At 39.2% G+C, this 25,175-nt stretch overlaps 2 protein-coding genes across 3 annotated transcripts; both read left to right on the forward strand.

The window, feature by feature from the left end:
- Nucleotides 1-333: 333 nt before the first annotated feature.
- Nucleotides 334-5,520, forward strand: b4galt4 (UDP-Gal:betaGlcNAc beta 1,4- galactosyltransferase, polypeptide 4). Its single transcript, XM_034890954.1, has 7 exons — nt 334-361; nt 2,230-2,763; nt 3,323-3,555; nt 4,299-4,486; nt 4,633-4,755; nt 4,868-4,972; nt 5,089-5,520. Exons 2-7 carry the CDS (start codon nt 2,502-2,504, stop codon nt 5,216-5,218), a joined length of 1,041 nt encoding a protein of 346 aa, XP_034746845.1. The 5' UTR covers nt 334-361; nt 2,230-2,501; the 3' UTR covers nt 5,219-5,520.
- Nucleotides 5,521-12,474: 6,954 nt separating this feature from the next.
- Nucleotides 12,475-24,664, forward strand: arhgap31 (Rho GTPase activating protein 31). 2 transcript variants are annotated; one of them, XM_034890940.1, is made up of 12 exons: nt 12,475-13,159; nt 16,375-16,477; nt 16,732-16,876; nt 18,311-18,393; nt 18,515-18,622; nt 18,864-19,003; nt 19,104-19,311; nt 19,443-19,561; nt 19,722-19,778; nt 19,859-20,503; nt 20,613-20,761; nt 20,974-24,664. In XM_034890940.1, the coding sequence occupies exons 1-12, from the start codon at nt 13,060-13,062 to the stop codon at nt 22,969-22,971; spliced, it is 3,855 nt and encodes a 1,284-aa protein (XP_034746831.1). In that variant the 5' UTR covers nt 12,475-13,059; the 3' UTR covers nt 22,972-24,664. The 2 variants fall into 2 exon arrangements, with proteins under 2 accessions (XP_034746831.1, XP_034746832.1); XM_034890941.1 differs by having other exon boundaries at nt 12,476-13,159; nt 20,613-20,752.
- The last annotated feature ends 511 nt before the right edge of the window (nt 24,665-25,175 follow it).

Below are 25,175 nucleotides of genomic sequence, written 5' to 3' on the forward strand. Positions count from 1 at the left end.
GGCTGCTTTTTGTCACTCTCACGGTTTCAGTAAAATTAAACAGATACGCACAGGCATGTTGAGGCCTATCTGCTGAATAAGTCACACATTTCTGAAAACCTTTTGAAGATTATTTTGAGGATGTCATACCATAGTTGTCAGCATAATGAATTGGATACACACTTGCGACTTGATGGGAAGAAATTCCTTTTACTTAAAACCGTTTTCTCTTATATAGTGCGCATGCCTTTTTCCCGCAGTTCAGTGTCAAAGCTTTTATTGTGAAATACAGCCATCAGAAGTATTGTGTTATTTTATGTTTGTATGATACAGTGGTGTAGTTTGCTCCTGTGACGTCAACATTTGTGTCTGGGTAAGCTAGGTAAGATGGCCAAACCACTCTTATCTCTAAAATCGGGAAAGGAAAGTACTCGCTTGGTTTTCACTGAAAAAAGGCCATCATTTGTTTGGGTTTGACGCTGTGCGACTGTAAGCCAAATGCTCAAATGTAACTTTTCCAGCACTTTGTCGTAACTCTACCCGCATTCTTCAGCTAGCAAACCGCTACGCTAACTCTGCACATAGAGCTCATCTGGACACAGCTGCAGCCAGTTGTTGAAACCAGTAATCAGGCGGAGCTGTCAGCGATTTAAAGAGTCATGCGTTAGTCTTTACGTGAATAACGCTAACGTTAATGTTACCAAGATATCATGGTGTTGCTCAGAGCTAGCCAATGTTAGCCTGTCGCTGTCAATCGTAATGGGAAAAAAGCAAAAATTGCTAAAGTTGTAGGAATTGGCTGTAATGCTTATTTTATCTCTGATATATTACCTGTTGTACTTAAATAGAAAAAGAATTTGCACTTAATCTCTTGCATTATGATACCGTTGCATCTTTAACACATCGCTCCTTTAAACATACTACTGTCAAACTTTACTGTAAGAGCACGCCATTGTTATCTTTCTTTGTAATTTAGTAGCATGTGTGCGTTGATGTGTCATATGTCTGTGTGCCTATGTGTATGTTGTATATAAGCTATTGGACACCTTAATTTCCTTCTGGGTGAATACTATCTATCTATCTATCTATCTATCTATTTATGTAGCCTATCTATCTATCTGTCTATCTATCTATATATCTATCAGTATCAATGTTACGTGCTCATGGTGGTTACATTTCTCAGTTTTCTAACCTTGCTTAATTATATTGATATCTTGTGATTATGATGTATTTGTTGTATTTGCTAAAGTGTAGAAATGCCTGGCCAATAACTTAGATTGTGTTGTATTATTGTTAACTGAATATCTCGGTTTGAACTGCTGATGGAACAAAACAAGTGATCGAAATATGACTCGATAGTTTAACAAGCGTTGGCAAGTTGATAGATTAATAGTAAAAGTCTGGAGAAAGGCGAGGGTTTGCAACGTGATACTAAACTTTTTCCGGTGAACAGAACAAATCAGGTGTATATTACCACCGTGGTAAAGTTGGTTTTATATCGCACGTTGGATGTTCGACATTTTCGAAAAATCTATTATGCAACTTGACCTTTTGACCTACCCACGTTAAAACACTTGTGGAGAACACTCAGCTAACTGTCCGACACATAACACAATTTACACGATTTCACATGTGTCTCTTATATTGCAACATAGTCAGTTTTGTATCGACAATCAATAGAGAAGTGCACTTAAATGTTAATCTTGCAAATGACATACAAAGTCAAGACACTATGATGCTAAAAAGAGCCTAGGGACTGACCTGAGGAACAAAATGACACACACGTAACATTTTATTTATCAAAAAGAGAAATCATAAAAAAAAAAAACATATCAAGTTTAACACACTGATGCACCACTGTAATTAAGAGGGCAGGCAATGTACAGTTTTTTCTAAAAGCAAAGTTATCATGCATGAACTATTGCTATCATGTGACACATGAAAGAATAGAGGTGACTAGTCAATTTAGGGCTGTTAGCTGAGTTCGCCAGAAGTGTTTTGACATGGTTAGGTCAAAAGGTCAAGCCGCATAATAGATGTATAACAATTTTTTTAACATTAGAAATAATGTTAGTAAATAGTAAAGAAAACAGGAATTAAGATCTCCTCAGGTGTTTTTTGTTGTGTGGAAAATAATGTAGCTACCTCTTAAAAACTAGAACCTGCCCTGTCAGGGTGTAGATTGTTTTTTTTGCAAAAATGATGCCTGTTCTTGGCAGTAACATATCTTCTCTCAACATCAATCTCCAGAGAACCGAGGAAGTTTTGGCCTCCCCTCCTGGAAGTGGATTTTGAGGATTCAGCGATGGACTTTCACCAATAACTTTTCCTTACTTTACAGTGATCATATACCTGACTCACTGTTTAGTTCAGCAGCATGTTTCATCGCCATGGGATGACTGGTTAGTGGAACTGTGGCTGTCAGTAATTTAGCTAAAATGTCCTGCAGGGTGGACATATCTTACTAACTGATAGCACCCACAGTCGCAACAACTGTTTCATATCAGCGCAGTTACACAGCCATGGGCTTCTTTTCGCCTCTTTGCAAGATTTCGAGGAGGGGGAAATATTTTGTACTGCTCCTTCTTTTGCTCTCGGTCCTTGCATGGATCGCAACTTTTTCAGGCGAAACAGTAAAATCTGGTCGGTTTTTCTCCGCCACACCACAAACTCTTATCAAAGAAGACACTCTGAGGGTTAAAGTCAACACTTGGACGGAGGCAACAAATCTCTTAAAAACTCCACCCCCGAAAGTAGAATGCCCTCAGGAGTCACCATTGCTACGTAAGTACATGAAAGTGCAGTTTAAAGAGGTGACCAACTTACTCTGTATATGATTCTTATGGTGCCCTCTTGCTAAATTGTGATGATTTGTTTGGTGTTTTTTTTCTTCTTTTTTTTTCTGTAAGTTCTTTACTTTCACGCTGACTACGTGACAGCATACAAACAGAACGGTAGAGTAGATAACTTAACTGCTAATGTGTTTAGCGAACCAGACGAGGGTTAGTGCCAATCATTAATCTGCGATGTCACCTTGAACCGGAGTGACTACAGCAGAGTGGTTAGTTTCTCAAAACTAATGTAATGGTTGATTGTGCTGTGATTTTGATTTGTAAGTACATGTTTTTAAAGCCCCAGTATTTATCAGCCCCCTAGTGTTTATCAGCATTATAATCTTAAAACACTTGTGAATTGCGTTTGTATCTGCCACACGTCGTTTGTCCTGTATAGGTTTCAAAAAGGTAGCAAATTAAATAGTTAGAAAATGTGACAGTTATTGTGTTGTTAATCAAATAACAGAATGATCACTCAGATTTCTGTTTGAATTTGTGAACTTCAACAGAGGGAGCTCTGAAGCTTTCCTTTGAAGCCTCTCTGAAACTGAAGGATGTGGTGAGTGACAACAAAGGAGTGACTGAAGGAGAGTACACGCCCCCAGACTGTACAGCGAGGCAGAGTGTAGCGATCCTCATCCCTCATCGCAGCCGAGAGAGACACCTCCTCTACCTGTTGCACCACCTGCACCCCTTTCTGCAGAGGCAGCAGCTACACTACGCCATTTATGTCATCCAGCAGGTATTCAGGCTCCACATTATGCTCACTTGTTTACACTCTAAATAACTGACATCCGTTTCAGTCCGTAGTCGTCTTTAAAGAGTTTACGAAAGCAACCACTCATGTTGGGGTGCACAAAAAAACTGTGTAGCTGAATAACTAGGAAATAGTGAGGCAAAACAGTTTCACAAAGGAAAGGAAAATCGTCTGCCACCAAATAATGTTCTTAGTACTCTAAAAAAGTAAGGATCATTATCAGTAACTCCAAGGCAGAAGGCTATACCAATGTGTTAAATAGTGTCAGAAGCACTGGTTAAATTATCTTAGAATTTGAATGCAGTGTTTGGACCTGTGTGTAAAGTAAAATATTCATCCAGAATAGATTATTAGTTTTTGTATGAAATGTGTTTTAATGTGGTTCCTATGTGATCGTGTGGTTCTATACTGAGGTAGTGTCTAGTTTTCACGGTGGTTACTTGTGAAAATCAACCAGAATAAATCACATTAAACTCCTTTTAAATGTACCTGCTAAGCAGTCTATTTGCCTATAATAGTCTGTATGTAATTACAGCACTGCTACAATGAAAGTTATTAATTAACTGGCTCACATAAGCAGCGTTGAATCATTTTCTGAGCTGCGGCTGTTTGGTAGGTGACCCTCGACTCTGCAGCAGTACATCTATTCTTCAATAGATGTTCTTCACTGAACTTTGAACTGTACATACAATAGCTGATTGTCATTTTGATTGTGTTTTTTTTTAAAGGCTGGTGATGCAACTTTTAACCGAGCCAAGTTACTCAATGTCGGGTATTTGGAGGCACTGAAGGACTACAGTTGGGAGTGCTTCATCTTCCATGATGTGGACCTGGTTCCTGAAAACGATCACAACTTGTATGTCTGTGACAAGCAGCCCAAACACTTGGTGGTTGGCCGGAATGCCACAGGATACAAGTAAGTATATGACTTGGAGTAAACTTACTGTAAGTCATGAGTCAGCAGTTGCACTTTACAGTATATTACCCTTGTGAATAAACAACACAATCCTCAGGCCTGACTTTATCGTTAAAGCTCTGTTTTTCATATTCTTCAACGCTCAGGCTGCGGTACAAAGGCTACTTTGGAGGAGTCACAGCAATGACCCGAGAGCAGTTCCTTCAAGTGAATGGATTCTCAAACACTTACTGGGGTTGGGGTGGAGAAGATGATGACCTTCGCATCAGGTGAGAAGCAAGTGAAAACCGTATCGAGTGTTTCTTTTGATCACATCTGGAGCAGATTTAGTATATTCCTCAGTTGATTCAGTGATACATGTGGGTCTGCTGTCTCGCGCAGAGTTGAGCTGCAGAAAATGAAGATTTTGCGGCCACCCGCTGATGTAGCTCGCTACACCATGGTGTTTCACAAACGGGACAGTGGCAATGAAATAAACAAAGACCGGTCAGTAAATGCAGAGACAGGAATTATGTGTTAGCACATTATTGGTTGATTAAATGTATGCATCCAGATTCTGCCAATGTAATCTCTTGCATAATTCTTTTTTTTTTGTTTCCCAGGATGAGGTTGTTAGGACGAACACAGCAGGTATGGAGAAAGGATGGACTGAACAGCTGCTCATATAAGACTATGTCAGTAGAGAGGCTCCCTCTTTATGTGAATGTTACTGTGGACATTGGTAAGCCATAGAGTTGAGATGAACTGTAAGCCCTGCTGTGACTACAAAATATTTTATATGGTATGTTCAGTCCATTGAGTGCAGAAAGCTACTACATGGTGTGTACAAGACACCTTTTTAAGCACACGAATGCACATTGCTTTCATTAGTTTACATATTAGACTTACGTTAAGCTGACAACTACATATTTGCACATTTTTGCATACGTCCTGCCTTAATTTCTTCATATTGTGACCAGTCTGTAACTAAAATTAATCAGTTTTATCTTTCAATTAATGATGGGCCTTGGTCAAATAAAGAATTTGCTGACATCTAGCTGCCAGACTTTGACAAACGTATGCATACCGGTATGCCTCATTATTTGGCCTACGTTATATGGTACCGGAGAAAAGCCGCAGTGGAGCAGCAAAATAGGCTTGAAAGGAACTTGTTTCGGCATAACATTTGTACGTTTAAAAGTTGTTTTAGTCGTGCAACAGAAAACTCAGAATGGACAGATAGTCTCGCTATCTGTCTGGATTTACCCGACAGAGATATGAGAAAAGGTTAACCATAGTCTCCATAAATCGACCAGAGTTCAAAATGGCAACACAAAGGAAGCCCAAGGCAACGGATATCCGGCCTAAATGAGTGAAATCCGGCGGACTTTCCGGCGGCAATGGTGCAATCCTGGAAGTGGAACGTCAAGGATATAGACTATACAGCACATGACAGAGGAACCTTGTGTGTAGAAGGTAGAACAACTGAAGAGAAAGCAATAATAATAATAATATTTGTACGGCTGATCATATCAATGGACATTCAATTGAAATATGTTACTGTGAAAATCTATCATATTGATATTGGTCAACTATTAGAAGTTCCTTTTTCCGCTATTAGGATATATGGCCTTACATTTCTTGGTTGTAAACAGAATTAATGGTTGGTGGATTCTTATTTGTTACCTTAACATATTTAGCATAATGGTAGTCTTTTGATACCAATCAATATAACTTCTTCTGTTATCATATGTGAAGAAATGCCAGTCTAGAAGAATCTGCATTCAGATACTCATATCAAATTTATTCTAAAAAATTATTTTGTTTTACTTAATTTATATTTTAAAGCGTAACTCTCGGCAAAATACAACTTAGTTTTTTTTTTGACTGTACCCATGTCAAACTTTGGTTTGAGAAGGGCCACATATCTATGATAGCATCAAAAGCACTATTTTTAAAACACTAAGAAGGCTTACCTCAAAGTATCACCAGAGGGTCTATAACATTAAGAACATTGTTTGTGTACACAGTCTACTAAAAAAAGGTTTTGAACGACTCACTTAAGCAGTTGTTGTTTCCGGGCGCTACTATCTCACCAGTCAAAAAGTGTTGATCTCCGAATGCGAATGAACGGTTCCATAGGAGGAAATGTCATTCACATATGAGGCTCTTTTTTCAATTACATGGTCAGTATTGTTTTTCACAACAAAACAAATTATCCGTGCATTTATATGGAGCTAAGCTTTAGGAGCTATCCATCTTTACTCTCCTCCCTGGTACCTTGCATTCGGAGATAGTAGCACCCAGGAACAACAACTGCTAAAGTAAGTCTTTCAAAACCTTTCTTTTTAATAAACTCTGTGTACACAAACAATGATTGTAATGCTTGTGTTAATGTGTAGAGCCTCTGGTGATACTTTGAGCAAAGTTTCATGTTGTGCCTTCTTAGCGTGTTAAAAATTTTGATTTTGATGCTATCATAGCCCATAGCATTACCATTCAAAAGACCATTTGACTGAAAAACGATAATACAGTAAAACTTAAAAGTGGTGCTTCCGTCCTAATTATGCTTTTAAACTAAAGTTTGACTCGGGTACATTTACAAAAACACTCTTGGTTGCATTTTGGCTAAAGTTACGCTTTAAGGGTAGGATAGCTGCTGGTATGTTACTCTAAACGCTAATTGTTTTTTCTTTCTTTATTTGACCAGCAAACTAACTACAATGACAAATCTGGTTATTGTTTATTTGAGCCATTCCTCTTTATATTTTAATATTCGTAATTAGACTAAAGCGTCATAATAACTACAGGTTGCTCTAAATGTCAAATTGTTGATGAACTAAATCTGCAGTATGCTGTAGCCCTTTATAAAGCTCTTGAATGGTTGTTGTAGAGTACATATATGTTTTCTAGAGTACATGTAGTAGAGTACATGTTTTCTGGTTGTTGACCATCCAATTAATGGTCACAGCTCAAACAAATGAATGTTTTAGGGGCTGTTTTTCTACTCTGGGTAGAAAACCTTTACATGTAAAAATGTTGTTAAACTACAACTAGAAGACTTTGTAAAAATAATCAACAAAGAAAATTGTGTGGTTTTTTGTAAAACTTTGAAAATTGTAGCATCAAACATTCTACTGAATTTTTTTTATTTGTACTTAATATGAATCATTGTATAAAATGATGCAGAGGGTGTCATTTACTTTGTTTTGAAAGTTTGTTTGTTTATTTTGGAAGGCTTTGTCATGTTATATTTGTTTCTTATGGGATAACCCAGCTCATGGCAGAGGAGATTATGCATTTCAAATTTAATGTGATTATTATCGCTTGAAAACACAATAAATAGTATTTTTCTTATAAATTGTCGTGGTTTTGTGTTCAAGGGCCAGAATCTAAAGTTTTGGCACTACATTTCTGGTTTGTGTGTGTGTGTGTGTGTGTGTGTGTGTGTGATACACAATACAGGGCAAAAGTTTGTGCGTTTCCTTTATTTTCATTACTATTTATATTGTAGGTTGTCACTGAAGGCATCAAAACTATGAATGAACACATGTGGAATTATGTACTTAACAAAAAAGTGTGAAATAACTGAAAACATGTCTAATACTTGTTTCTTCAAAGTAGACATGCTATGCTCTGATTACTGCTTTACTTGGTATTCTCTTGATGAGCTTCAAGGGGTAGTCACCTGAAATGGTTTCCCAACAGTCTTGAAGGAGTTCCCAGAATGCTCAGCACTTGTTGCCCTTTTGCCTTCACTCTCCAGTCAAGCTCACCCCAAACCATCTTAACAGGTCCGGTGACTGTGGAAGCGCAACACTCCATCACTCTCCTTCTTGGTCAACCTGGAGGTGTGTTTGGGGTTATTGTCCTTTTGAAAAATAAATGATGGTCCAACTAAATGCAAACCGGATGGTATTCATCTGGTCTCTAATCTGAGCTGCTGTTAACTTGTGATTTCTGAGGCTGGTGACTCAGATGAACTTATACTCCGCAGCAGAGGTGACTCTTGGTCTTCCTTTCCTGGAGCGATCCTCATGTGAGCCAGTTTCGTTGTAGCGCCTGATGGGTTTTTGCGACTGCACTTGGGGACACATTCAAAGATTTCGCAATTTTTTGGACCGACTGACCTTCATTTCTTAATGATGGCCACTCGTTTCTCTTTACTTAGATGATTGGTTCTTGCCATAATATGTATTCTAACAGTGGTCCAATAGGGCTGTCGGCTGTGAAAAGCAAAGGGTGGTTACTTTGAAGAAACTAGAATATAAGACATGTTTTCAGTTATTTCACACTTTTTTGTTAAGTACATAATTCCACATGTGTTCATTCATAGTCGAGATGCCTTCAGTGATAATCTACAATGGAAATGGTCAACAAAATAAAGGAAATGCATGGAATGAGAAGGTGTGTCCAAATATTTGGCCTATATAGACATATATTTATAAATAATACGCATGAACAGGTCTGTGAGACTCGGAATTCTTACTGGTTGGTAGGTGATCAAATACTTATGTCATACAATAAAATTCAAATGAATTATTTAAACATCATACAATGGGATTTTCTGGAATTTTGTAATAGATTCTGTCTCTCACAGTTTAAGTGTGCCTTTGATCAAATTAAAGACCTCTACATGCTTTGTAAGTAGGAAAGCCTGCAAAGTATGTGTGTATGCATGTATGTATATGTATATATGTATTTTTATATGTGTATGTATTTATATATATGTATATGTGTATGTACTGTATATGTGTATGTATATGTATTTATATATGTATATGTGTATGTAAATGTATTTATATATGTATATGTGTATGTATATGTGTATGTAAATATGTATTTATACACACATATACACGTATGTACACCTTAGATACACCTTCCTGAGGATAGTTTACAGGATAAAATAAAACCCTCTAAAAAGCTTCTCTGTGCTCATTTAAAGTACCATAAATAATAGCATTGTATTAATATTATATGGAATTAATGTTACTGTATGATGGTACAGTGTAATACATATAATGGGCACCAATGTGGCAACAGCCTGCAGAACATATATGACCAGTGGAGGGCATGAGAGCACACTATCCAGTATTAGAAAAATCATCTTGACTGAGGTCTCTTGTCCTTGTTGACTATGGAAAGGTTGCTTTTATTGCTAGGCAATTTGCACAGCAGTAGCCTGAATTCATCATGATAACTAAATAACAGCCCAATTAGGTCTATTGTTTTAAATGTGGGAAGATGTCACCCACAGCACAAGCATGATCCATAGACCATATATAAGCTAAAGAAAGCACATTTTTGAAATAAAAAATACATAAATGACAAACTAAAACATTTTTCCCTTAAACAATTTGACATACAAAAAGTAAAAAATGACTGAATACATAAAATTCCTGCTTTTAATGAATGTTGCCCATTGTTGTGCGATTGTTATCCGGCTCCTCGTCGTCCCGTAAAAAGCAGTTTAGTATTGTTGACGAGAGGAGAGAAACTGAGTGTGAATATAGACCATGACATCCCAAACATGAATTGGCTACCGCTGAGGGAAAGTGAAATCCCTTTTACAATTGGATTTTTTTCAAATCAACACAATTTTACACATCAGGAAAATGTTGGGAATTCTTACTCTGGTATTTAGCAGAAGCTAAATAATGCTGCAGAAATTCCACAGCATTGCATCCCTCTGAGAACATGAAGCGCATGTACTAAAAAGTAATAAAATTACCCCTTGTTATAGATACAATGAAATGTCTTCTGAGCATAGACCTTTTTTTTTTTTTTTTCTAAATCAGTGCCAAGAAAGAGCGGGATGTCTGAGGCTTTGTATGGACAAAATGATGTCATGTCCTCTTCCTATGGTGCAGAAAGAAAGCTTTGTCTTGTTAAGGCCAAGCCCAGTCATCCAGATCACATGTGACATTCAAGCACAACAGTATCAACTCTGCAAGTCAGAACATTATGATCTACTCTTCAAAATAGTCCTAATATGTTAAACTACCAGTGGTGCCTACAATGTGTAATTAATTGTTCCTGTTTAGGAAGTCACCAGTGGCATGAGTGAAAAAAAAGCAATATATCTGTGCTTTAAACTTGTATGACTTGGATGTTCTTAAAAGATGAAACTATTTTTTACAATTAAAATCATCCATGACCGTCAAATTATTTCATTGCTGTATTTCAAGGCACCTCAGTGGTACCTCTGTACAGCAAACCGCTCCATGGACCCTTCTGTGTGGAATTCACGTTTCCTCAGGGTGGAAATAACTCCATGGTACTCCACTTTTCTCCCAAGGTTCAAAGTCATGCGGGTCAGGTGAACTGAGCCATTGCATGGGAGAGGCTCCCCAATTATCTTGACTAGGAATAAGAAAGTAGAGCGGATGGATGCAGTGCCTAATGTCCAAACTTTTTTCCTCAAAGAAAACATGCAAAAAAACCTTTTGGATATTGAACTTCCGTTACATTCAAGCCATTGCCAAATGAGCTGCTACAAAGATATTTTAATATATATCTCATACAGTGGCTCATATTTAGAGTCACACAGAAAGCCAAATACACCACACACAGCTAGAAACACAGCTAGAAACACATGCCCACATTCTCGCACAATATTCATACTTTCACACAAGGTCAAAATAATGTAGACATTTGTAATGACAGATTCACGTGTCTACCCTTCAACTTGTCTTGAACGTGTTTTCTTGGCTAAAGATAAACTCGTGTCAAGTGCGCTGTGTAAATTCGGCGATCAATTCCTTCACAGTTCTGTGTACACATGGTTTCCACTGCGATTCAGAGACGAGTAACGTTCTCACGTTAACCGGTTTATTAAACCATTCAAATCAGTGCCAAAAAAAGTAACAGAAAACAGCACTTTCACTCTGGTAAACTCCAACTCCTGTCACAACAACAACAACAGAGATTTAGACATAAAAAGAAATGTACGCACAGTGTGTCTCTCTGCTGGATGTGTAAGTAGGCCACTAAGCAAACAAGTATGCCATATAAACTTTGAAGGGGGTCATTTGGCTGTGTTGTTTTACTGCTTGTTCTCTCTGCTCCCAATTTATTACTGTATGCTAAGCCTAAATATGCTCTTAAAGCTGAAATGTGACTTGGAAACCATAGTTGTTTTGTAGTTTTGAGGCTAGTAAGACTAGACAGTGGGGATGTCATCCCATTCAAACATAGAGGCACTTTTCTGCCTTCAGTTCTCCGTCAAATTTTAAAAAACATCTCCAGTGCAGTAAATCGCTGTAGTCAGTGGTGGTTTGTCAGTGGTCCAGCAGATATACTGCAATTAGTAGTTAGGTTTTAAATTATCACTCAGGGAAAGTTCTGTATTTTACAGCTGTAAAATGTCAGACCTCGATTAATGTAATCTAAGTTTTAGGATCTGTAATTATCCATGTGAAACTGTTACAAATATAAGAACTATATCATCACTACCCAGGAAGGTTGTTATATTTCTCAAGGAAGTGTGGCGATGTAATTGGATTACATTTACTCAAGACAGAAAGTAACGAAGATACTTAGAGTACTAGATGAACTAACATCAGTGCTATACATTTAATTCATTTATTTATTGTCTTACCAGTCCAGAAAAAAAGGAAAACATGGAACGCAGTTAGTAACAAGAACCATGTGTGTTGTCCATCTCCTCACCCCAAACCCCCCCCCCCACCTCCCTCCCCCATTTCCCATCTGTGCCCTTCAGGCCCTCACTTCAGTCACCTCCCACTTCCCTCTTCCTTCAGAACCCGTCTGTTTTTGTTTTCGAGCCTGGGCTCTTAGCACAGGAAATTGTATACATTGGGAGCATTCAGGAAGGCAGAGAGCAGCTTTCCCGTTAGCCCCAAGTTTGGGCACGTGAAAAAAAAAATGGATAAAGGAGGTCAGTAATTCCTCAACCAGGAGAGAAACAGAAGTCAGCTGTTCTCCTCCCCTCACTTCACTTCCCTCCCCTTTACACAGTCTCAACATCTCAAAAATCCCTGCCACACCACTGCCACGAGTCCATTCGTAAACATAAAAATATTAGAAAAATCTCAATGTGGAGTTAAAATAAAAAAATACAAACTAATGTTCCTGAGGGGATTTGCCTCTCTTGATATGCTTCCTCAGCTACAGAGAAGCCAGTGAAAAGGGGAGAGTGTGTGGAATGAAGGAAAGGAGGAGGAGATAAAAAAGGAGCAGAGAGAGAGACTGGCTGGGGGTGAAAAAACAACAGGAAACCAACCGATTCTAATGCTGTTTCTGCAAATCCTTCAGAGATAAAACCGCAGGCTACCACGTCCCAGCCAAGCAACACTCACACCATGCCTTTTCTATGATCATCACTTCAAGTTATCACACTCTAAAAGGACTTAAAGTTCACAATGTGACGTCACTTCTGCTCTCAGCCTCAACCAGTGTGGTTAGTCAGAATGTGAGCGGATGCAGAGTTTTGGGAGCTGATATCTGGGATTTCTATGTGGCTGCTTTTTTGACCTACAAACTCAACCTCTCTCAGGGTCATATGGATCGATCGCTGTGTGTCCAAGGATCTGTTTGTGTTAATCATCGGGACTACTAACTGGAGCCACATGAAGAATAAAGGGACTAAGCAGAAGTCCAAAAAGAAAGGAAGTGAAAATGCGTTCGGCTGTGACCTGATTGAACATCTCCAGAATTCAGGACAAGATGGTAAACTTTTTGTAACTTTCTTGGAAATCTAACACTTTTTTACAAGCAGCTATGATCAAACTACACACAATGTCCTTCATTTATTACTTGACTCATAGGTAGAGGATACCATTTATAATGGAAATTGAGGTTTATTAGTCATTTCCTAGAGTAGTATAGCTAATATAACAGTTTTCATACATCCTGTGGTAAAAGACAGACAGAAAAGACCAAAAAAGTGTATTTTTTAACAAAATACATGTTTGTTCAAAGATTACACGAACGGTAACGTGGACATGCATGTTTCATTTACTGTAGCAAGGCCATTCATTCACACATTGGCTGCATTAAATGGTCATTTGTGACTTTGGGTGTGGCTCTTACATTTTTTGTGTCAATGTTCCTACTGTGACTAAAGTTCCTTTGGTTTTGCTTCTCACAAAAAGGCTTGGGGTTGCTGCTGCCTTTGCATGAGAGAAAATAATGAGTCCATTAAAAAACAGAAGAGAAACCAAATCCATCCTCAAATATTCAAATATGTGGTCGTTTGTTTGAGAAGGTTATTATAATCCCTATTTTCTGATCATACTGTATGTTTGTTTGGTACAACCATTATGTGGGATTTCTTTTTTTTCTGGAGCACCATGATACGTCAAAAAAGACAAGTAACCCACGTGCACAGGCGTATGAATAGATGTGTTAAGGTTACCTTTGAGGAAGACCTGACAGAGTGGATGCTCTGTAGAAGGCGGAGCATTCAGTGCAGGATGTGAGGGAGGAGGTTTGGGTCTGACCCTTCCGTCATGGATGTTCAGCAGACATATTGTGTTTTTATATTGTTAGTGCATTACTTTGATACTTCTTTTGGAAACAACCGGAATCTCCCGACAAACTAACAGAGACACAAAGTAGATGTTAAATTTAGATATCGTGACCGCAACCAAATGAATCTGTTAGCAGGGTATTAAAGTGTACCTGATGCCTACATGTTGAAATATAGATCCCAAAAAACCCAGCACGTTACTACCCAACCTGTACAAACAACAACAATGCAAAGTTGCACGCTGATATCGTCGCAATCTCTTGTTAATTGTGAGAGAAGTCTCTGAAAAGAGAAAACACTCTTAATCCTTAGAGTTTGTAAGATTAACATTGAAAAATCTCAAATTAAAATTAACAATAGGGAGTGCTCACCACAAATTCTGCGTTGGACATAAAGGGGCATGCAACTCCCAGCTCCTGTCTCAAACAGAAAAAAGCAATCGTGATTATGTTAACTTGTTAACATGTAGTTTGTGTTGACATTGTAAAACAGAAAAGCAACTCCAAATCTGCTGATACCCAAACATGAGTCATCTGGAAGAAGAAATACACAAACTTAAGCTTCACTTTTTACTTAATCTGGCCCTAAACCTTTAAAGTCAACATACAACGTTACCATAAAGTATGTTGCTAAAACCTGACCAAAAGGAACACGGCAGGGCTGTTAAGGGTTTTTGTACCACCAACCACTGTGCAGCAGCTACATTTTTTATGTTTAATGGAACATTGACGTTGCTACAGAAACAAAGAACGTGCATCTGTTGACTCTGTGTTGAGTCATAGTCTGAATTTAACTTTCTTCACCACCATGCATTGATTTAACTTTGTTTCATAAGTTATTTCTGAAAAGTCAGTTCAAACTATAGATCATTTAGAGATCTTCCCTCAGTGTAGAGACTGAGAGATGCTAAATGAAGACTCCAGAGTTTATTTGACCACAGGCATGTCACTAGATGAGACTGTAAATAGCAGATTCTTGGTGTCTGCAGTGAGAAATGAAACCAATTATTCTTTCATTTTGTGGAGGATGAATTTTCTTTGAAAGATGATACATTTTGGACTTAACACCAAGAGACATGGTAACAAGATTGTAGTTTTTGTTAAAAGTCTACAAGACTAACGATTGGGACATCATGGAATAAAATAATGTTCATTCATGCAACCATAAGGTTCAGAAATGTATGGCAGCATATGACACAGAAACTTTATTGTAATACATTATTCTTTATCTATGTGAAGACAGTCATATGTCATATTAACTACTGATTTCCACATCTACATATCAAGTAGCTTTTAGCAAATACATTTAATACCCATTACTATTTAATATCCCGCTCTGCTTAGAGTCAATCTGTTGGGCCTTGTGAGATGCTATGAAAATCTTTTGGCTCCAACTGAACGGTATTCTTTGTCATGCACGTTTGCACTTAATTTGCAAAGAGTTGCGATTAATTAACATTAATACTGAAAGCAATCGAAAATTCGTTGCTTTCAGCTTCAGAATCAACTTTATGCTGATTTCAGTCAATTGCTAGATTCAGCATTAGCTATAGGGAAGTTGTGGTCATACTGAATCAGTGTATGGGACTTAGCTGTTGAGCCACAGTTACATCTTTTCAGAATAGTTATTCTAAGAAATGCAGCCTGCACATAAGGTGATGTACTGTGCTAGAAAGCTGTGTAAGTCAGTGGTAACATTTCAAAATACATTTAATACCCATTACTATTTAATATCCCGCTCTGCTTAGAGTCAATCTGTTGGGCCTTGTGAGATGCTATGAAAATCTTTTGGCTCCAACTGAACGGTATTCTTTGTCATGCACGTTTGCACTTAATTTGCAAAGAGTTGCGATTAATTAACATTAATACTGAAAGCAATCGAAAATTCGTTGCTTTCAGCTTCAGAATCAACTTTATGCTGATTTCAGTCAATTGCTAGATTCAGCATTAGCTATAGGGAAGTTGTGGTCATACTGAATCAGTGTATGGGACTTAGCTGTTGAGCCACAGTTACATCTTTTCAGAATAGTTATTCTAAGAAATGCAGCCTGCACATAAGGTGATGTACTGTGGTAGAAAGCTGTGTAAGTCAGTGGTAACATTTCAAAAGCCGTTTTCTATTAGAGGATATGTCGTAAGTAATACCAGCTACAAGGACTGGGTGTGTCAACCTTCCTCTGAAACAAACAAACCATTTTTAACTTCCTGTCATAGTCCACCTACAATCAGCAGCCCTAAGGAATAGAAAACAGACCTGGTGGAACAAACCCTATACCATGAAGTCTACCTTATGTGCATTGTTACCACTAAAACATTACATACAGTTGTTTCCTTCTCCTGCTTTTAAGGTTTAATGTGACCATGAAGTCCAATATGACTTAAAGTATATGACTAATATAACTTCTTAACTTCAGTTCCTCAGGTTCTGAAGAAATGCGCAGAGTTTATTGAGGAGCATGGGATTGTGGATGGGATCTACAGACTGTCGGGGGTCACCTCAAATATCCAGCGTCTCAGGTACTCATGCAACATGTACAGTAATGCTTATAAGGCATCAAAAACCTCACATCATAGAACATATTAGACATCACCATTTTTGCCACAACAATGTTAAGGCAACTCCAATCTAACAATCCAAATACTGCAACAGTAGTTAGCAGGGGTGGTAACAATCAAAGCATTCAGCTAACTGTGTGTGTGTGTGTGTGTGTGTGTGTGTGTGTGTGTGTGTGTGTGTGTGTGTGTGTGTGTGTTTGTGTGTGTGTGTTTAGGCAGGAATTCTGCTCCGAGGCGTGCCCTGACCTTACAAAGGAAGTGTACCTCCAGGACATCCACTGTGTGGGTTCCTTATGTAAGCTGTTCTTCAGGGAGCTACCCAATCCTCTGCTCACATATGAGCTATACAGCAAATTCACTGTAAGTACACACATTTACAGTTTTGCTTAAGTGGGGGAAAAAAAATCCTGTGTTGCCTAGAAGTGATTTGACGGCAGATTCATGCTTCACAAACGGCAATTAGTGACAGACAGAATGGCAACCCCAACACCAGACATCAATGAGTAGCATTTATTCCACATGGTCCCGCTGTATATTTGTGTCAGCACTATAAGGACGTTATTTATTATTATTTTTCATGAGTGTGACCTCATCTCTCTGAATCAGTGTTGATCAGCTATTGTCATTTCGTCTCTGGAGAATACAGTACCATTTGCAGATGTCAACTACACTGTAAGCAAAGAACATACTGTAGTACGGGATCAAACCAAAGTATGATTTATTATCATCCATCATCTTCGTTATTAAAAGTAGTTTTGCTGCCAATAATCATAAAAAGATGTCCCTCTATATACTGTATGACACAACTGATTGTAAGAGACTGAATTATGATCGTTTTTATTTTTGATGTGTGTGTTTTTGTGGGCTGCCCTGTTGCCAGTGCCTTTCTGGTAAATAACAATTTGTTTGGATGCACTATATAACTGCGCAGCTGGATTTGAAGGTTAAAACATTTCATTTCTGGCACTTTTGGATCACGGGGGGAAGTTTAAGGTTTGTGATGAAGCATGAGCAAAAGCATTCAAAGTATAATGAGTTCCAGAAATCAGTTCAAAATTGAGCTGGCGATCTGTGTGGCCAAAATTGGGGTGACACAATCTCCACATTTAGTACCAGAGCAAAGTGTTTTCTGGCTGTGAAGAAGAAGGCTGTGAAAGAGAGCGGAGCAGGAAAGAAGGAAAACCAAACTGGAAGACCTCGTTAATGCTTTCGCTGTAGTTTTCTGTGTACCTTGACGAGCCATTAGCATACCTTGGCATTCTTACATCTTGTGCTGCTTGTGCCTGAAAAGTCCAGTTCTCCATAGTTTTAGGAAAAGGCATTCCTCACATGGTGTAATATAAAAACCTACAAAATCCCAGTTTCTCTCTCTGTCCAAAAAACATGATCATTGAGCAGGATCTGATTGAGGGCTTAATTAATGTGCCTGATAAATCTGACATAATGTTGAATGATTGATAAATGTCATTTTGAAGTTAATCTTCAAGCTTCAGGTCATACGACATAAGGGTAAAAGACTGAGCAAGAGCACATTTTAACAACTACATATGTTGATGAACTCACATGTGACAAATGCAGCTAACTTGCTCAGCTGTTTGGGCCTAAATCACATTAGTTTGACTGCACGCGTTCCTGCATGTCTGTTTACATTTGTTTACACTTGGACTTCATGATAACTGGGTTTGGAGACTTGATGGAAGCCTGCAGGGCCATGCAGTGTGAGATCTAGCTTGAGCCTACAGTTCCTCAACATACAATGTTTCTGACATGGACATCTGTCTGTTTTACATGCAGGAAACAGTCTTGGTCCAGGGGGATCATGAGAGACTTCTACACATTCAGGGGGTCATCAAAGAACTGCCAACTCCTCACTTCAGGTGAACTTCAGCCCTTTTTTCTCTCAGCAGTAAAGACAATTGTACAATTGACAGTCTTGGTTGCCAGGTTTTACATGATGTTGTATAAATGTGACAAGACGTGTCCGTCAACTCTCCACAGGACTCTGGAGTACCTTACTAAGCACTTGGCCCACCTTGCCACCTTAAGCTCCCAGACAAACATGCACACACGTAACCTGGCCCTGGTTTGGGCTCCAAATCTATTAAGGTGAGTTAGCTTCACAGATTTTTTAGGTGCCTGAAACACTTGATCCATTTAAAAGAAACTTGCAAAGATAGGACATGATGTGATACTTTTCTGTATAAAAAAGAAACGTTACTTTTTTGCTGCTTTGACTTCAAAGTATTCATGCAGTCATGGATTTCTGCAGCCGTTTTTGGAAAATGTGCATACATTACAAATTAGAAAAAAAAGAAAGATTTCTCATTTTCATCTCTTATTTTGAAAGATCTAAAGACATTGAGGCGTCATGTAGTAATGGAGACATGGCTTTCCAGGAGGTGCGGATACAACAGTCAGTGGTTGAGTTTATTTTAAACCACACAGAGGAGATCTTCAGTGATTCTGTGCAAATCAAACCCAAAGAAGGTACCACAATCCAAAAATTTAAACAGACTCTTTTGTGAGATATTTGCAAAGGATTTTCTAATTCTCCACAGACAAACACTGACTTAATATACTTCTCCAGGACCGAGTTTGAAGTGTGCTGAGAAGTATGCCACGCTCCCGATCAGTGGCCAGTGTGGGCCGATGAAACTGATGAGCCTGGAAGAAGCCCAGGCTCGATCTTTAAGTCCAAACCATCCTGTGCATAAAGAACGTCAGCGGGAGAACAGTCTGCCTAATACCAGCACTTCCACGCTCTACCACACCGTCATTGACATATCAGACAGCAAGTATGACTGATTTGGATTCAGTTCACTGAGTGTTTGATGCATGCACGATTACTGTATTTACTATGTATGCAATACTATCCGAACACGCTGTGGGATAGCACTGTGCCTAATCATCTCGGTTTGTCTGTTAGGAGAAAGTTCTCTGGAAAATCAAAGAAATGGAAGTCCATCTTCAACCTGGGACGGTCTGTGGACTCGAAGGGAAAACTGAGCCGGAACGGCAGTGTGTTAATCAGAGCACAAGGGACAGGTAAAGTGTCCAACAGGAGAGTTAACAAGTAGCTAACAATCTTAACGAAATCTACACATTTTTTATTCAAATTTCAAGATGTGTTTATTTTTTTATTTTTTGCAGCCTCCAGAAACTTGAAATATTTTGTTAAAGTGTGATAATATTGTTCTTTTGACAGAAAAAGCAGCTCTTCGCCCATCCAGGAGCATGGAGTCCTTGTGCTCCTTATCAACAGGTGGGGCTAAATCTTAGACTCTTTGATTTAAAGACAGTTAAATTAACGTGTGATAGTCTAATGCTTATTTTACCACACAGATGATGACAGAACAGGAAACAGCAGTCCAGCTGGTGGATCCAGCAGCGTTTTCTCTCCGGATGTAAAATCCAGAACACTGGGATCTGACTCGCTCTATGACCTGAGTGAACAGGACCAAAACTGGGAGTTTAAAGGGACGAGAGGTGACGGGGCAACAGGTGGCTGGAGTTCTAGCATGGACCAAAGGGGGTTACCAGGTGCCTCTGCACCCCCTCAAAAATCCCTGCCAGAGCAACTGAAGGTGTTCAAAGGTGATGACCTCAAAGGCTACAAGCCCACCTCTCCGAAAAATAGGAGGATGTTGTACTCAGGCTCCTCCTACAACAGCTCTGCTAGGCCCTCCTTCCCGGGAAACTTCTTCCCACTGGAGTCCTCACCAAGGCATCAGCGCAGAGCCGTCAACATATCTGAGCCTTTTGCTGTGTCTGTACCGCTGCGCGTGTCGGCCGTTATCAGCTCTAACAGCACGCCATGCAGGGGGCACGCCAAGGATAAAGCAGCTACTCTAAAACCCTGCAGAGAGAGCTCAGAGCAGAGCAGCAACAGTGGAAAGAGCAACACTTTCCCCCAACTGGAACCCAAGAAGCAGGAAGGAACCGAGAAGAAAAACAAAGAGGGGACGACTTTCAGAGTCCCGCCAAAGGGTAAGGACATCTCAATTTATCCCATTTTAAAATGGCTTGTTATGTTACATATTAAAGTCAAATATGTGTGCTAGTGTGTCATGATAAATTACTCATTTTTTGTATTTAGATGCAAGCAAAGAAATTGTGCAAGAAGGGATGAATACTTCAAAACTGGAACCAACGTCCCCTGCAACTGCAAGAAAAGTCAAAGACGCAGCGCCATCTCCTGGGAAAGAAGGACACAACCAGCAGATTATTATGCAACTGGTAAATCTTGTAGATAGGGTTTGCTTCCATCTGAGCATAATATCAGATGCTATCTTTCAGTAGGGCTTAAATTTTCTGATTTCATAATCAAACTAAGTTTATGTTTTAAACAGACTAAAACTACTCCAACCAGCACATAGGAGTGATTCTGTTTGGTTTATAAACAAATAGTGGAATCATTTTGGTTGCATTTAATCCGTTCTGTATTTATACTTTCTCAGGACAAGGGATCTTCTACTGGAAAAGAGCTGTGGTCTGACCTCCCCCAAGAACTGAAGATAACTGAACCTGAAATTGACCCGCTGGATGACACCTTTAAACCGGTTTTCGGCACAAAGAGTCCCTGCGAGGGCATGAGGTTAACGATGGATGTAAAGTCAAAACGAAGCCGCAGCTCTCCGTCTCTGTCGTTGTTATTTAGGGAGCATTCTTCAAATACCTCTCTGACCGGTCATGTACTCACCACTGGATCGGACTCTGCAAAGAATAAGCCTTCAGAGTCTGACATCTCATCTTCTCTTCACAAAGACACAGAAAAGACCCGCGCTGCTGACACCGTGGATGAGAAAGACGAGAAGCTGCATCTAAAAAGCACACCCTCAAACAAAGATGACACCAAAACGGGTCAATTTCCTTTCAAAGAAACGTGTTTAGATACAGTAATGAATCATTTGACGATAGGGCGTACTCCAAATGTTGAAGGCTTCTCAGGAACCGAGGATACCAACAAAAAAGATGAGAAATTCAAAGTTCCTCAAGGAGACAAAAACGTCTCCTGTGATGGAGCAATGAAGAATGTGATTCCGGAGGTGGAGGTTTTTCAGAGACTGTCAGTGTGTTTGGAGGAGAAGAATCGCACATTGGAGCTGCCAAACCTCGACAACAATGAAGGATGTGGAGGAAACTCGGAGGAGCTGGACTTGGTGGAACCCTGGGAGGATTTTAGCTCCAACAAGCAGTGGGTTACCAGTCCTCTCCACTCACCTGACGTGGAGGAGTTGTTTAACCAGCTATCACCTTTTGGCTCTCGCGGGGAAACTCCGATTTCATCTCTTTCAGTTGATAAAAACAAACCGTCTCTCATTAAGAGCACTGTACACTCCTCAGGAAACATCCCTCAGACTACCAGCAGCAAACCAGAAATGCAATGGATGTATTTGCCATCAGGGATCAGTGTGAACAGCGGTAACACAACACAACCTCACACAGCAAAATGCAGCACAATGAAACAGAAGAATACAGTGTCATCTCAGACGTTGTACAGACAGATGTCTTATGAGGCAGAGAAAAGAGAGGAAAATTGTTTTTCTAAACACAGACCATATTCACTTAATTTAGACCTGGGGCAGCGATGCATCAGAGACATTTCTAATCAGCAGAATCGTAATTCATCAGAGTTTTCCTCTTGTCAGAGAGGATTACTGACCTCCTCTGAATCTGTAAACTCCAGGCTGCCCTCGGAATTGGAGTTGTTTCTGAGCGATCGGCAGGCGCCTCTTCGTCGAAATTCAGCCCCAGTCAGCGTTTCATCAGTGAGAACAGCCTTCATGATAAAAACGTGCCAGGCCAAAGCGGTGCCCGTCGTCCCTCCGAAGGTGCAGTACAGTCAGATACCTCCCTTGAGACATGAGAAGGATTTTGAAACGGCGAAGGAAAAGGAAAAGGAACATCCTAAAATGTGTGCAGAGAGAGGCAATGTGGCACCTCCTCCGATGTTGTCAGAGCTAAAAGAGGAGCTGGAGAATAAAGAGCCTGCTAATGAACACCAAAAACACCCACTTGTTGCTGAGTCTGTGAAGACAACATCTTCTCCAGAGCTACCGGTCATCACAAGGAGACACCCACCAAGTCTGGAAATGTTTGTAGATTGCCCCAGACCTAACAGAGGGAACCTTCTACAGAGGCCGTCCTTTAGGAACAGGCAGAGACCTCAAAGTCTCATCCTGCTTAGCCCTCCTTTTCCCATCATGGACTATCCTCCGCCAGGAGACGACAGCAGGCTCCTTTCTTCCATCAAGAGCTTGAACGACACATCAGCAGTGAACGTCTTTTCTAAAGAGATGACGGAGAATTTTAGGACGCCGGAGGGGATCGCCCTTCAAAACAAAATGACTATTCCAAAAAGTGGACAGAGGCTGGAAACGTCAACCAGCTGCTTCTACCAGCCGCAGAGGAGGTCGATGATATTCGACAGCAGGAGCCACAGACAGATTGAGTGACTGACAATGGGACAGGCTGTGTGTAAATATATACAGTGTGCAAGATAACTGAAAGGAGCATGAAATGATAGCCTAATGGAAATCATAGCATAGCAGTTTGCTATGATTAAAGCATTTCTTGAAGGATGAGGGCTTTTGTAAACATCCTGAAGTATTATAGAAAGAGTTGAGGAAGCCATTTCAGCTTGACTGAGATCTAGGGCTACAACTACGGATTTTTAGTTTTTTTATTTCTTTCTTTTTTATCTCTCAGTCTTTCTCAGAGGATGGAGTGTATTCAGTTGTCATGGAGATATCTCATTATGCAAGCTCCATCCACTGAGGAAGACCATGAGATGTGGTTCAAATGTATCCAAAAAGGCAATTAAGTGGACCTTAATTTATTTTTTTGGGTCTAATTCATAAAGATAAATTCTTTAAATATGTTTCTCTCAAAAAAAAAAAAAAGAAGAAAAAAACCTGTCACAATAACTGGACAAAGTTTTTGTCCCAACTTGCTTGTGTCAATTCAGGGACTTCATATTTTTTATGGTTCTACAGTATTTTGATATAATGGATTCTGCCATGGCACTCTCACTTGTTGAAGAATCGGAAGAAAGTGATGGAAAATAAACACATCTTATGTGTGTGTAGACCATGGTCTGATGTATACTTCGATTAATTGAATTTAATGACCTATCAACAGCCAGAGTTTGTATATGAGATTGTGACCTCTTCACATGAATATTAATGTCTAAATAAAATGTATCCACTAATATGCGCTCTGAGTAAGAAGTGTGTAGTGAAAGTTCACATATAATGTAACTGAAGAACCGACAGTGTAACTGTTAAATGAAACAGTTCTAACAGCCATGCATTTGATCTTGCAGATGATGTGTTTATTTATTCCTTTATTAACATACACATGATATGAAGTAAACTTGAAACGTATATACTGTATGTGGTTACCGGCGCTGTAATAAGCTGATGTCAAGGTGATTTTTTAAAACTAATATTTAAAAAGAAATTCCTTTTTCTGATTTAAATATACATCGCAAACTCAATTGATAGTATTTACCCACAGAAGAACTTTAATTAATGTGTACCATTTATTTTAATTACTTTGTACATTGTTACATTTTTGACAATGATGAGAATTTGTAGAAAAGAGTATGGGTTGTTATTAAAACAAAAACCCTGGAGTTGCTCCGCTGACTGTAAACTGGAGGGTGACTTTGTGCACGCTGACTGTATTCCACGTGTTTGAGTCAAATTCAGATGATGGTATCTCTAGGTTTCTCTCTTTTTATGGCATTTCATAAACACGGGATCTGATGTATTCAGCTTTAGCGCCCATGAACATATCATAGTCTGGACATAGGCTGCGGTCTGTTTTCTACAGATGCAGATGTTATGGAGGTCACAATGTTTTTTAAACTTTGGATGGACTGGATGAATGATTACAATGTTTGAGAAATGAGATATTGGTGTTTTTTTTATTTTGTTTTGTAACTTTTGTATACTTGTTGATACTGAAAATGATTGACTTAAGCGTCTGTAATCATCAGAAAAACAACTGAACTGAGAATTTTAGGTTGAGGGTTTTGCCTTAATTATCTGATGGCAACATCCTAAATAATGTACATAAGACATGAGTCTTTGATGAGTTTTGTTACAACTAAATGTTCTGAGAATAAAAGGTTTTGCAATCACATGAGTCAGTGGTTCTGCTAACACGTAGCTTTCATTAATACACACAGTGTCAAGCAGTGAAATCCAAGTCAGTTCAAAATGAGAATATAGTTTGTTCATTTTACGAGAGGTTTCCACATTGACAAGCAGATTTTTTAGCAGTTTGTTGGACTACTGGGTATGTGTTACCCAGGCGTTGGATGCCGTCTGAGAGGACAAGGACATGTATCAGGTGTCATCAGTGTCCATTCAAATGAACATTACACTAATGCCATCCCTGAATGACCTTGTAGTCAGAATGAAAGATTACTGTACTATCACATCAGTGTGAAGCACCTTTGTTTGGCATTTTGCGAAACAGGCTCTATACTCTACAATAGAAAATACTCAAGCTATAAACTTTTCTCTGGACATGTGTCTGTTCTTCCGTCATCTCCCTCTATTCAAATCGTTGCTCAAGCACTTAGCACTTGAGCTACGCTTCTCTCTCTCTTTCAAGTGATTTAGCCAACACATGTGGAAACATCGTCTCG

This window comes from Etheostoma cragini, chromosome 13 (assembly GCF_013103735.1).
Source record: "Etheostoma cragini isolate CJK2018 chromosome 13, CSU_Ecrag_1.0, whole genome shotgun sequence".
NCBI lineage: Eukaryota > Metazoa > Chordata > Actinopteri > Perciformes > Percidae > Etheostoma > Etheostoma cragini.

What these genes read in the sequence shown, in the direction of transcription:
- b4galt4 (XM_034890954.1), top strand. Translation starts at nt 2,502, where the DNA reads ATGGGCTTCTTTTCGCCTCTTTGCAAGATTTCGAGGAGGGGGAAATAT. An exon ending in CCATTTATGTCATCCAGCAG is followed by an intron (nt 3,556 to 4,298) that starts GTATTCAGGCTC and finishes TTTTTTTTAAAG; the next exon opens with GCTGGTGATGCAACTTTTAA. An exon ending in CGGAATGCCACAGGATACAA is followed by an intron (nt 4,487 to 4,632) that starts GTAAGTATATGA and finishes TTCAACGCTCAG; the next exon opens with GCTGCGGTACAAAGGCTACT.
- arhgap31 (XM_034890940.1), top strand. Translation starts at nt 13,060, where the DNA reads ATGAAGAATAAAGGGACTAAGCAGAAGTCCAAAAAGAAAGGAAGTGAA. An exon ending in CCAGAATTCAGGACAAGATG is followed by an intron (nt 13,160 to 16,374) that starts GTAAACTTTTTG and finishes TCTTAACTTCAG; the next exon opens with TTCCTCAGGTTCTGAAGAAA. An exon ending in TGGGCTCCAAATCTATTAAG is followed by an intron (nt 18,623 to 18,863) that starts GTGAGTTAGCTT and finishes TTATTTTGAAAG; the next exon opens with ATCTAAAGACATTGAGGCGT.